General features: G+C 37.2%; 1 protein-coding gene across 1 annotated transcript; it reads right to left on the reverse strand.

Moving 5' to 3' along the window:
* Positions 1-963: 963 nt before the first annotated feature.
* LOC131629378 (chaperone protein ClpB3, chloroplastic-like) lies at positions 964-3,266 on the reverse strand. The gene has a single exon (XM_058900169.1). The coding sequence runs from the start codon at positions 3,256-3,258 to the stop codon at positions 964-966; it is 2,295 nt and encodes a 764-aa protein (XP_058756152.1). The 5' UTR covers positions 3,259-3,266.
* Between the last annotated feature and the right edge of the window lie 9,793 nt (positions 3,267-13,059).

A 13,059-nucleotide genomic window follows, 5' to 3' on the forward strand; every position in this document is an offset into this window, starting at 1 on the left:
GGTTAAATCTTTTGTAACAAAGATACCTTAGTGATCCAATGAGCCTTGTGCATTGTGTTGGATCAATGTCTCATTCATTTGAGTCCTTTGTCAATTGAAAATTTTGGCTCAACTAGTGTTGTTGCAGAATTGTAGTGCTCCGTCTCAATTCTCATGACTATCTCACTTGCATATTGTTTTTGATGCATCAACGATTCCCTACTACATGTGGATAAGATCATTCGTCTCAAAATCCTTCATTAGATCGAGTTTGAAATCTTCAATTTCCTTCTCACAACTTCCAATGATTAGCAAATTGTCAACATATAGGCAAAGGTGATAACATGCAAAATGCATAATTTTATTAGCTCGATTCGCACCTGTTTTAGAGTAGATTATTGCATTTTGTGTGGTTTTTTACTGGTACTATGTATGTATTTCAGGTACTTAGCTCTAAGACTCTCGGGTGTCGTGTCCATTGCCACAGTCCAGCACCTTCCGCGCAGATGTAGCATGCTGTCTGCTGTCAAAATTTGTATAATGAGCACTCGAGCTCTCATGTCCGGCACCTGACATTAGCAGAATTATGCAGGAACACAATTTTTCACGTTCCAAAGGGTATGCTTCTGATAAGAAGCTAATCCTATCAACACTATAAAACTAGGGTTTTCTAACTAAAGGGGAAGAACACTACAAGCTAAGAGAATAAAAGATAAAATAAACTTTGATTTTTCATTGATTGATTTTTAATGTGTCAATGACACTACATATATAATGTTACTAATGGGCCAATAACTAAAATGCCCAAATACTAGTGGAAGCCCAATTCAATAACAATTGAACTAAAATACCAACTAATATAAAACCTTAAATTAATAATTCTAATTAAACTAAAAATATTAAAAATATAACTAAATACTCTCTATCATTGCCGCGGGGTTCACTTGAACCTTGTCCTCAAGGTTCTAAAATAACTCCCGGATCTCATTGCTTAAACGGATGATGTCTCCCAAGTCTAATATACTCAGCTTCTTCCACACCTTCAGTGCCCACACACTGCTTCACCACTTTTAGAACAAATGCCCAATATACTGCAGCTGCTGATGGCAAGGTTAATGTCATCACAAATAGAGTTGCAATTAGATATATCATCTTAAACTTCCGTGGCTTCCACATTGCATGCATAATTTCCACTGTAACAGCATGTCCACCAAAAGTATATAGAATATTGGTAGCTCCAGTGAAGTAAAGAACCAATTTGGTTGGGCCAGAATGCTTCACATCCTTAAATTCTCCTCTCAGAATACCCTTTGCAAGTTCATTCTCCACATTTTGCTGAATCACTCTCTTCACTGGTCTAGCTCCATAACTAGGGTCATATCCTAAGCTTCCGAGAAGTTCGACGGCAGCATCTGTCACACGGATTTTCATCTTGCGACCGACTATTCTCTTCTGCACACGATCCAACTGTATTCTGACAATGCTATTTATTTGCTCACGGTCGAGAGGCTGGAAAATAATATATTCATCAACTCTATGCATGAACTCGGGGCGAAAGATAGATCTTGCAGCGTCTATTACCCGCTGCTTTATGGTTTCATAAGCCAACTCCTTAGGTGCAGTGTCGTCATCTGTGTTGAGAATGTACTGTGATCCAACATTTGAGATCATAATGGTAACAGTGTTGGTAAAACTCACTGTTCGACCTTGTGAGTCGGTTACTCTTCCATCATCCGAAATTTGAAGGAATACATTGAAGACGTCAGAGTGTGCCTTCTCAATCTCATCAAATAGAATAACAGCGTAAGGTCTACGGCGAACTATTTCGGTAAGCTGCCCTCCCCCAACATATCCAGGCGGTGCTCCAATCAATCTTGAAACTACATGCTTTTCCATGTATTCGCTCATATCAATTCTCACAAGTGCTTCCTCTGTATTGAACATGTAGGAAGCTAGTGTTTTAGCCAGCTCGGTCTTTCCTACACCTGTAGGTCCCATAAACATGAAGCTAGCAATCGGACGGTGAGGATCTGAAAGACCTACAACACGTTTATGAAGAACTTCCTCTAAATACAACAACTTCTCCTTCTCCGATTGTTGAAGTTTTGAAATAGGAATGCCGGTCCACTTGCTTACAATTTCAGAAATATCATTTCCTGTAACTTCCTCTCTCAGCATAGACTTTCCGGAGTTCATATATTCATCTAACTCTTTTTCTGCACTCTCAAGTTGGTGTTGCAAGGAATTTAGGCTGCCATATTTCAATTCAGCCGCACGGTTTAGATCATACTCCCGCTCAGCCTGTTGGATCTCAAGATTCACTCTGTCTATCTCTTCTTTGATTGATTGAATCGAAGTCATTACAGTCTTTTCATGCTCCCATTGTTCAGTCAGCTCAGCTTGTTTATCTTTTAAGAGAGATAGCTCTGCTTGAAGACGATTTAGCCTATCTTTAGAAGCCTTGTCTGTATCATTCATTAGAGAGAGTCTCTCCATCTCTAGTTTAAGGACCGACCGATTAATCTCATTAAGTACAATAGGTTTTGAAGTGATTTCCACTATCAATTTGGCAGCTGCTTCATCAACCAAATCAATAGCTTTATCAGGCAAAAATCTCCCACTGATATATCGATCTGAGAGAATTGCAGCTTCCACAAGTGCGCCGTCAGAAATCCGGACTCCATGATGTAGCTCGTATCTTTCCCGCAGCCCCCTTAGTATTGAAACTGTATCTTCAACAGTAGGTTGATCAACATATACTTGTTGGAAACGACGTTCTAGTGCTGGGTCTTTCTCGATATACTTTCGATACTCATCAAGTGTTGTCGCACCAATACACCGAAGCTCTCCTCTACCAAGAATGGGCTTTAAGAGATTACCAGCATCCATGGCACCATTTGTAGCACCTGCTCCAACAACTGTATGAATCTCATCAATGAAAAGGATAGTTTGGCCATCAGATTCTGTTACTTCTTTAATAACAGCTTTCAGCCTATCTTCGAATTCTCCCCGGTATTTTGCTCCAGCAATAAGTGCACCCATATCAAGGGATATAAGAGTGGTAGGAGCTGGTGGAGGCATGACGCTATTGGCATAGTCAAGATTGAAATCCGGTGATTTTGGAGGGACCAAAAAATCGACATCAACATGAAACTTGTCGTCGTTGAAGGGACCTGGATAGTAGGTCATGGCGATGATGCGCAACTCCTCTGCAGCCAAGACTCTGGCAGTGTCTCGTTCCGGTGTTTCATCAAACAGATGGTGAGTTGGTTCAAACATTTGTTTGATAATTTCAGCTCCACCCATGAAATCATCCTGCAAGTCCTTCAAACAGATTTCAAGATGAAGCTCTCCGGCAAGATGTTTGAGACCTTCCACAAGCTTAGGAAGATCTGCAACCTTACACTGAACAGGAACACGCACAAAAGGGGAGACAGAAAACTTCATAGCATGAATAAGATGTGCATCAATCACAGACCACTCCCCTTCAAAATTCTCTTGCACATTCTTCGACTTCGTTAATTCATCGATTGATTTAGCTTTAACCGATTCCTGCGTCTCATGTACCACAACAGTACTCTCGACATCATTAAGTGATAAAAACCCGTTCGAAGTTCCGAGAAGAAACACTACTTTCTCTATGAGATAATCAAAAGACGAAACACTATCATCATCAGTAGTGCGATTGAAAATACCTTTGCTACCCAAATTGCGGTTGGAGAAGGAAGGGTTCCAATCGGATAAGAATCCACCTTCAACGAAAAGGAATTCTCTATCGACAGAAACTCTGTTTCGGAATTTAGGGTTTCCACGGATGTTTCCGCTGTTGTTGGATCTTCCACCGCCCATGCTCTTGCTTCGGTTGAACGATCGCGGTTGTGGTTTATGATTAGAAACTGATTTATTGTCTTTCAATGGCGGTTTTGGAGTTTGTTTGGTTGATTTCTTGAAACGTGGGTGAGAGACTTGGAAATGTTTTGCAAAATCTCTTCTAATACGAGTACGATAGGTAGTTTCTGGACAGTGAAAGTGATACGTAGCTTCTGGGTAGTAACTACCCATATGGGTGGAAGTGTTGTAGTGGTGGTGCTGCTGAAGATGTGAATGATGATGCGGTGAATATCCGTGATTCAAATACAATTTTGGGGATGATGAACCATGAGTGTAATAAGGTGTAAAAAGCTCCCATGGAAAAGATGGAAATGAAGATGTGGTAGGAGAAGCAAAAGAGGGGTTTGTGGGATAGTTGGGAGGAATACTCCATGGATGATATGAAGGTGTGTGATAAAAATAATCCACAGGAGGATTTGAGTACATGGATGAAAGCACCAATTGATAAGAAGCTAATCCTATCAACACTATAAAACTAGGGTTTTCTAACTAAAGGGGAAGAACACTACAAGCTAAGAGAATAAAAGATAAAATAAACTTTGATTTTTCATTGATTGATTTTTAATGTGTCAATGACACTACATATATAATGTTACTAATGGGCCAATAACTAAAATGCCCAAATACTAGTGGAAGCCCAATTCAATAACAATTGAACTAAAATACCAACTAATATAAAACCTTAAATTAATAATTCTAATTAAACTAAAAATATTAAAAATATAACTAAATACTCTCTATCAGCTTCTTTGTGGCGTCACTAATTCACACAATATATAATAGTACAATTAAACACAATCTCGTAGTGTCTCCACTCACTTCAAGTGAATGGTTTTCTTGCAATGCACCAAGGCTAGCCCGTGACTACTACTCAGTTAGTGAAAAAATCAGTGATACGATTTTAACTCTTGCGATCATTATTTACCGTGGAAAAAGTGATATTTAAATATGACATAAGACAACACTGATGTATATGCTTACAACAGTCAAAATCGATAGCGCTTAAAAACTGTCTAAAACAACAACAAAAAACATTGTCTAATAGGCTTTTTTGGTACTGCGCGTATGATTTTATCTTTTGAGTCAAATAATTGTTTGTCTAAAAAAACAATTAAAACTGTATTGCTAACACTCTGTTAATTATTGCTTTTGGACTGCATTACGTGGCTATTTAAGTTTCAGTTTATGTTTCAGTATTTTAAATTATTAGTCAATAAGTGGTTCCTACATTTTAGGAGAGAAAGTAGTTTTAGTTATTCTACTTCCTTATTTAGTGGAGATGTGACAGATTCTGTTTATCCCACTTCCTAGTTTAGTGGTGATGTGGTTGTGTCATGACTCATGGGTTAAAACCCTATAAATGTTTTGTTTCAGCAAATAAAAGAATCAAATTCCCATTCCTTTCACCTACGTATTTTTCCTATATCTCTGCTGTTAACACTTTCATTTACACCATAAACCAACAAATTGGTATCAGAGCTATCTTCTTACGGGACCTGTGAAAATGGAAGCTGAAGTAAGTTTCTCACGTATTGCTCCTCCCATCTTTGATGGAGACAACTATGACCTTTGGGTAGTTAAAATGGAGTCTTATCTGGAAGCATTGGACCTTTGGGAAGCCGTGGAAGAGGATTATGAAGTTCCTCCGCTGCCAGCAAATCCGACTATGGCTCAAATAAAAATTCACAAAGAGAAAAAAACCAGGAAGGCAAAGGCGAGATCATGTCTCTTCGCTGGTGTTTCACCAATAATCTTCACCAGAATCATGACCTTCAAAACACCAAAAGCAATATGGGACTATTTGAAGGAAGAATACGCTGGGGATGAGAGGATTCGAGGCATGCAAGTGCTCAACTTGATGAGGGAATTCGAGATGCAAAGGATGAAAGAGTCTGAGACAATCAAAGAATACTCAGATAAGTTACTCTCCATTGCAAACAAGGTTAGATTACTCGGAACTAAATTTACTGATTCCAGAATTGTAGAAAAAATCCTGGTTACAGTTCCGGAGAGATACGAAGCATCAATAACCACCTTAGAGAACACGAAGGATCTGTCCAAAATCACCTTAGCAGGAGTGTTACATGCCTTGCAAGCTCAGGAGCAATGGAGGCTTATGAGACAAGATCATGTGGTTGAAGGTGCTCTACCAGCCAAGCATCATGAAGTAGGAAGTACTCCAAATAACCAAAATAGAGACAAAGGTAAGAGGAGAAGTTATCCACCTTGTGAGCACTGTGGAAAATTGGGCCATCCACCGTTCCGATGTTGGAGAAGGCCAGACGCAAAGTGCAACAAGTGCAATCAGGTTGGACATGAAGCTGTGGTGTGCAAAGGAAAATCTCAACAACTTGAAGTCAATGCCCAGGTTGTTAAGCCAGATGAAGAAGATCAAATTTTTGTGGCAATGTGTTCTTCAACTATGAGAAATTCAGAATGTTGGCTGATTGACAGTGGTTGTACAAACCACATGACATATGATAAAACTCTCTTCAAAGATTTGAAGCCTACTCAAATCACAAAAGTCAGAATTGGCAATGGTGGCTACATTTCTGCAAAAGGAAAATGAACTGTTGTGATTTCAACGAGATCAGGTATAAAAACCGTATCTGATGTTCTTTATGTGCCTGATATTGACCAAAATTTGCTCAGTGTTGGTCAATTGATAGAAAAGGGATTTAAAGTATCTTTTGAAAATCAACTTTGTCTTATCTTTGACACCACTGGCCGAGAGATTTTCAGGGTCAAAATGAGAGGTAAAAGCTTCTCATTTGATCCAATTGAGGAGGAGGAGCAGACTGCCTATTTCACTCTAGTCAGTCCCACTGAACTTTGGCATAAGCGACTCGGTCATTGTCATATTCAAAGAATGTTGAAGATGAAGAATAAAGATATACCAACACTTTCTGATCATTTACCAAACTGTGATGCTTGTCAGTTTGGGAAACAAAACAGAAATCCATTTCCCAAAGCAGTTTGGAGAGCTACTCAAAAGCTGCAACTCATTCACACAGATGTTGCAGGACCTCAAAGAACTCCATCATTAAATGGTAGCCTATACTTCATTCTTTTTATAGATGACTTTACGAGAATGTGTTGGATTTATTTTTTGAAGTTCAAGCATGAAGTTGCTGGAGTTTTTGTCAAGTTCAAGAAAATGGTGGAAATTCAAAGTGGCTCAAAGATTCAATTTCTATGGTCTGATAATGGCAAGGAGTACACATCAACAAAATTTAATTTATTTTGCGAAGAGGCTGGAATTGAACATCAATTGACAGCTCCTTATACTCCAGAGCAAAATGGAGTTAGTGAAAGGAGAAATCGATCGGTAATGGAGATGGCTAGATGTATGTTGCATGAGAAGGAATTACCTAAACAGTTTTGGGCAGAAGCGGCAAACACGACAGTTTTTCTACAAAATCGACTTCCAACAAAGGCTTTGAAAGATAAAACTCCTTTTGAAGCTTGGTATGGGTATAAGCCTTCACTAACCTTTCTTAAAGTGTTTGGTTGTGTTTGTTTTGTACATGTTCCAAAGGTTAAGCGCGACAAACTTGACAAGAAAGCAATTCCGGGTATTTTTGTGGGATATAGTTCAGTTTCAAAAGCCTACAAAGTGTATCATCCTCAAACCGGGAAGATGACTATCACTAGAGATGTGCACTGCAATGAAGATCAGCAATGGGATTGGAAGAATCCACAAAGAACAGTTGGTTCGCTCATCAATATTGAAGATACTAACCCGGAAAAGCAAACAACTGAGTTGTGTCTGGATGAATTAGAAGATGATCCTTCCATTAGAGGCACAAGGTTGCTATCAGACATCTATCAAAGATGTAATGTAGCAATATGTGAACCTGCTTGCTGTGAGGAAGCTCTAAAAGATCCGAAATGGAAAAATGCAATGGAGGAGGAGATGTCAATGATACAAAAAAATAAAACATGGGAGCTGGTTGAAAAGCCTCGAGATAGAAAGGTCATTGGTGTTAAATGGATTTTCAGAACAAAGCTTAATGCTGATGGCTCAATCAATAAATACAAGGCCAAACTCGTCGTTAAAGGGTATGCACAAATTTTTGGCGTTGATTATTCTGACACTTTTGCACCTATGTCTAGATTAGATACAATTAGATTGGTGTTAGCAGTTGCTGCTCAAAAGGGCTGGAAAGTATTTCAATTGGATGTCAAGTCAGCTTTTCTAAATGGAATTTTACAAGAAGAGATATATGTGGAGCAGCCAGAAGGTTTTTTGGTGCAAGGTGAAGAAGATAAAGTGTATTTGCGCAAAAAGGCCCTTTATGGGTTAAAACAAGCACCAAGGGCTTGGTACAGCAAGATAAATGACCACTTATTGAGCATAGGCTTTGTAAAAAGCTTATCCGAGTCCACTCTTTATGTGAAACATAAGGGAAAAAATATTCTCATAGTTTCCTTATATGTTGATGATCTTTTAGTGACCGGAGATGATACAAGGTTGGTTGAGCAATTCAAACAAGAAATGATGCAAGCTTTTGAAATGACGGATCTTGGTCTTATGAGCTATTTTCTTGGAATTGAGATCAAACAAAATGTTAATGAAGTTTTCATCTTCCAGAAAAAATATGCAAAGGAAATATTGAAAAAATTCCAAATGGAGGAGTGTAAAGCTGTTTGTACACCAATGAACCAAAAAGAGAAGTTGAGCAAGGAAGACGGTGCTGATAAAGTTGATGAAGGATATTACCGGAGTTTGATTGGCTGCTTAATGTGTCTTACTGCAACAAGGCCAGACATTTTATTTGCGGTAAGTCTCCTCTCCCGATTTATGCATTGTGCTAGTGAAATGCATTTAGTAGCCGCAAGACGAATATTGAGATATGTCAAAGGTACTGTTGATTACAGTGTCAAATTTGAGAGCTGCCAAAACTTCAAGTTGTATGGATTCTCAGATAGTGACTGGGCTGGATCCATTGATGACATGAAAAGCACTTCCGGTTATTGTTTCAGTCTAGGCTCTGGAGTTTTTTCATGGTGCACAAAGAAGCAGGAGACAGTAGCACAATCAACTGCAGAAGCTGAATTCATAGCAGCAAATGCAGCTGTAAATCAAGTTTTATGGTTAAAGAAGATTTTGTGTGATTTACATCTCCAATAGAATCATAAAACTGAAGTTTTTATTGACAACCAAGCAACGATTGCAATTTCAAAGGATCCGGTTTGTCATGGGAAGACTAAACATTTTAACATCAAGCTCTATTTCTTAAGAGAAATGCAGCAAAACGGAGAAGTGACTTTGATTTACTGCAGGTCAGAGGATCAATTAGCAGATTTGTTTACAAAGCCACTTCCTGTCGGCAAGTTTGAGTTTTTAAGGCAGAAAATTAGAGTTTGCAGATCCTAAAGCAAGGAGGAGTGTTAATTATTGCTTTTGGACTGCATTACGTGGCTATTTAAGTTTCAGTTTATGTTTCAGTATTTTAAATTATTAGTCAGTAAGTGGTTCCTACATTTTAGGAGAGAAAGTAGTTTTAGTTATTCCACTTCCTTATTTAGTGGAGATGTGACAGATTCTGTTTATCCCACTTCCTAGTTTAGTGGTGATGTGGTTGTGTCATGACTCATGGGTTAAAACCCTATAAATGTTTTGTTTCAGCAAATAAAAGAATCAAATTCCCATTCCTTTCACCTACGTATTTTTCCTATATCTCTGCTGTTAACACTTTCATTTACACCATAAACCAACACACTCCTACCCAGTTTTGTAATATTTATAATGCAACCTGAAAAGGTTTTTCTGTTTTCTCATTAGAGATACTTTTACATACAAAAAACAGAAGAAATGTACTTAAAAAAATTTCTCTACACAAAAACTATAATAAGGTCACTCAAACATTTGATATCAGAAACAACAAGTCATCCGAGCTAACTTCAATATCTTTACCTCTTGTTGGTTTCCTTCCATATACGAACCTCCAAATCAAATAAAACACTAGCAATGCCACTAACCCAAAAATAAGGGTAATTCCAAAAGCTCCTAAAGCAGTAAACCCAATCATGAGCTGCCGCAAGCTACATGAATCCCTGAAGCTCCAGAAAAGTGCATGCTTATGATTTCTCATTCGTTGATTCCTAGCCCAAACGTCAAAGACCTATATATTTACATAGAACCGTGAAATCAAATTATTGCAGCTATATTTCAAATATCAATTTATAAGAGTAAAAAATTGGTTCCATCCTATTGTAATTTCAAATTAAAGATGTAAAAAATGGTTTCAGATAATGAAATACTATGGAATGCATTTTATCAAGTTTCATTTCTTTTTTATGAACCAATCTTCATTTTATTTCATCTTATTTTAAAACACTATCAATGCCACTAACCCGAAAATAAGCATCTTTTGAGTAGTTATTCCCTTCAACTCCCTTGTTCCCCTGAGATTCCACAAGCTTGACAAAATCATCATGCTCCAACAGTCCACCACCATAGTATGGGTCTAGAATTGCCACTAGTTCCTGTTCCGATAACTCCACACCGATGGCCTCCAGGCATTGTCGTAACTCAGCCAGGGATATCTTCCCATCTCAATTTTCATCAAGGTGACTAAACATACATTCTAATTGGCGTGCCTTTGTCCATAAAAACCATATCAAGATTAATATCCAACTTTATAAGGGATGCATATAGTTACAGCAATCAAAATTTTTATAATATTTGAAATATTTAACTTAATCATGATTATTTCTAAAATGATATATATGAATGGTTGTGATTCGTCGATGTTAAATCAAAATTAATCTCAAATTATTTTTAATTTAAAAAATATATATATATATATATATATATATATATATATATATATATATATATATATATATATATATATATATATATATATATATATATATATATATATATATATATATATATATATATATATTCTTCTGTGTAAAAATAAAAAATCAGAGAGCCATGAAAATCATGCAGTTATATATGCAGTCTAATCATTACTTAACTTACTTCAATGCTTTTGTACAATGTTGTTTGAATTGGACATACTAAATATGAAATCTGAGTAAACGATAAGCAATTAATATCTGCACACTCTCAAGAACCCTCGATAGTATGTCATCGAAAGATGAGCTTTCCGTGCTAATAATCTATTAGACAAACTAAATTGATACTGATAAACACCAGTAGTATATTATCAATCAGAAAGAGCACAAGAATAAACAAGGTGAAAGACTCACCGTAAGTGTCGTTTCAGAAGCAACTTTTTCTATCTCAGAAGAATCTGACAAGACAGACAGTGTTTTTTCTTCAATGATGTTGTTTGTTTCAACCGTTTCATCCTGTTTCTCCATCTTGATTTTTTCGAGATTCTTTTCTCTTAGCTTGTACTTGTGATGTCTTAATTCTCACTCACAACAGAAAAGAAGTAGATAGCGATCAGTATGAATACAGAGGAAATGTAACATAAATTTCTAAAATCATAATTTACGCGTTACCGTTACCATCACTCTCGCTAGTCTCAGTCTCACCAGCTACAGACTACAACAAAATATCCATCAGTGAAATTTCCTTCATCATGTTCACGTCAACAACAAAATATCAACCTTTGTTACACCGAAATTTCCTTCATCATGTTCACATCAACAACAAAATATCCACCTTTGTCTTCCACTGAAATTTCCTTCATCATGTTCACATCAACGCGTCTTTTACTTTGAATTAGCCTTGTTTGTTAACACTCATTTCTCTGCAGTACTCCTTTCGCATTAACTAATTTCCTTTGTTGTGGAAATTGAAACCATATTTGATAATTCTGTGTTGATCCAGCTCAATTTCATCATTTATGCTCAAGATGGTTCTTCAAACTCCACATGACAACAAGCTTGAAGACGATGAGCAACTGGTTTGTAGTAGAATCGTTTCACCCCTTCACCAAGCGGCTCGTTTTCCTCATAACCATTCTTCCTACAATGAAGATAATTTGGTAACTTATCTTATTCACCTTCGAATCTAATTGTTTTTTGTCCCAAATATCTTACGCTTATTTGTTTTGTAATGTTTTAATGATTCTGATACTGATATGAGATTTATCATTCCATTAGTAGTTCTATTCTATGTGAATTTTTCATTCTAAAGATGAAGAGTAGCATAATCCGGCTTACAATCAAATATGCTATATGAAATGCGATTATTATTTATTTATTTATGTTGTTTCATGCGATACAGTTTGATTTCCTGAGTGCTTTAAAAGAGTGTTCACCAATCAGTTTTACAGCATTCGTTGGAAGTAAGATCGAAAGAACTTGCTTGAAAAAAGTGACGCAAAATAGCATTACTGGAAACAGGTCCTCTCACCTGGATAACAATGGATCATGTGTTGCTCCTGTGTTTGGTTTGGATTGGCTGCACGAACTGACTTCGGAACTGCATTGGTACACTACATACGCACCAAGAGATACAAAGCTTCAGCAAGACTATACCTACAAGTACAATCAGCAGTTACGTAAGGAAATCGTGGGATGTAATTCATCATTTGTAGTTTCAACTACTGTCTTTCTAGGTATTTTCTACAACATATGGACAAGCCTATTATCAAGTATCAGTGTCCAGCAACTGCAAAAAGAACACGATCACCGCCTTTCCATCTGGCCGTCCTTGCTCGGGTTGTTCGGTTTTATGGTGCTTGTTTGTGTTGTAGCTGCAATGATTCTTGTTGGTGCAGTATTCACTCGGACGCAGAAAGCTATGCTTATCTTTTGGATCGTTTTGATGCATCTTCAATCAGCTAACCCAATGATCGAAGTTTTTGTTACATTAATCGGAGGAGTTTTCATGTGGTGGTATGCTTTTGGAGAAAAGCAACTTCCAAATGAAGCGATATGAATAAAGATGCTAATAAGCTGTCAGCTCAAACAATTATATGAATGTGTGTGTGTGTGTTTATTTTGATATCAGTGTTTTTTCTAGCCTTTAAGTTTGTAATTAGCAGCTGTAAGAAGTACCATATTCCATCTGATCTGCTGTGAGATCTGTTGCTGGATTTTCCTTTCCATATTATAGCAGTTCTATTCTTAGCTATTAACTTTGCTAATATTGTAAGTCATATTCATATCATCATATTAGAACTTTGTCTGCTTAATTATTTGCATGAGCAAGGAGAAGACTAAACATCTCTAGTGTTGTCACCTGAGGAGCATCAA

This window comes from Vicia villosa, unplaced genomic scaffold, assembly GCF_029867415.1.
Source record: "Vicia villosa cultivar HV-30 ecotype Madison, WI unplaced genomic scaffold, Vvil1.0 ctg.000561F_1_1, whole genome shotgun sequence".
NCBI classification, from domain to species: Eukaryota; Viridiplantae; Streptophyta; class Magnoliopsida; order Fabales; family Fabaceae; genus Vicia; species Vicia villosa.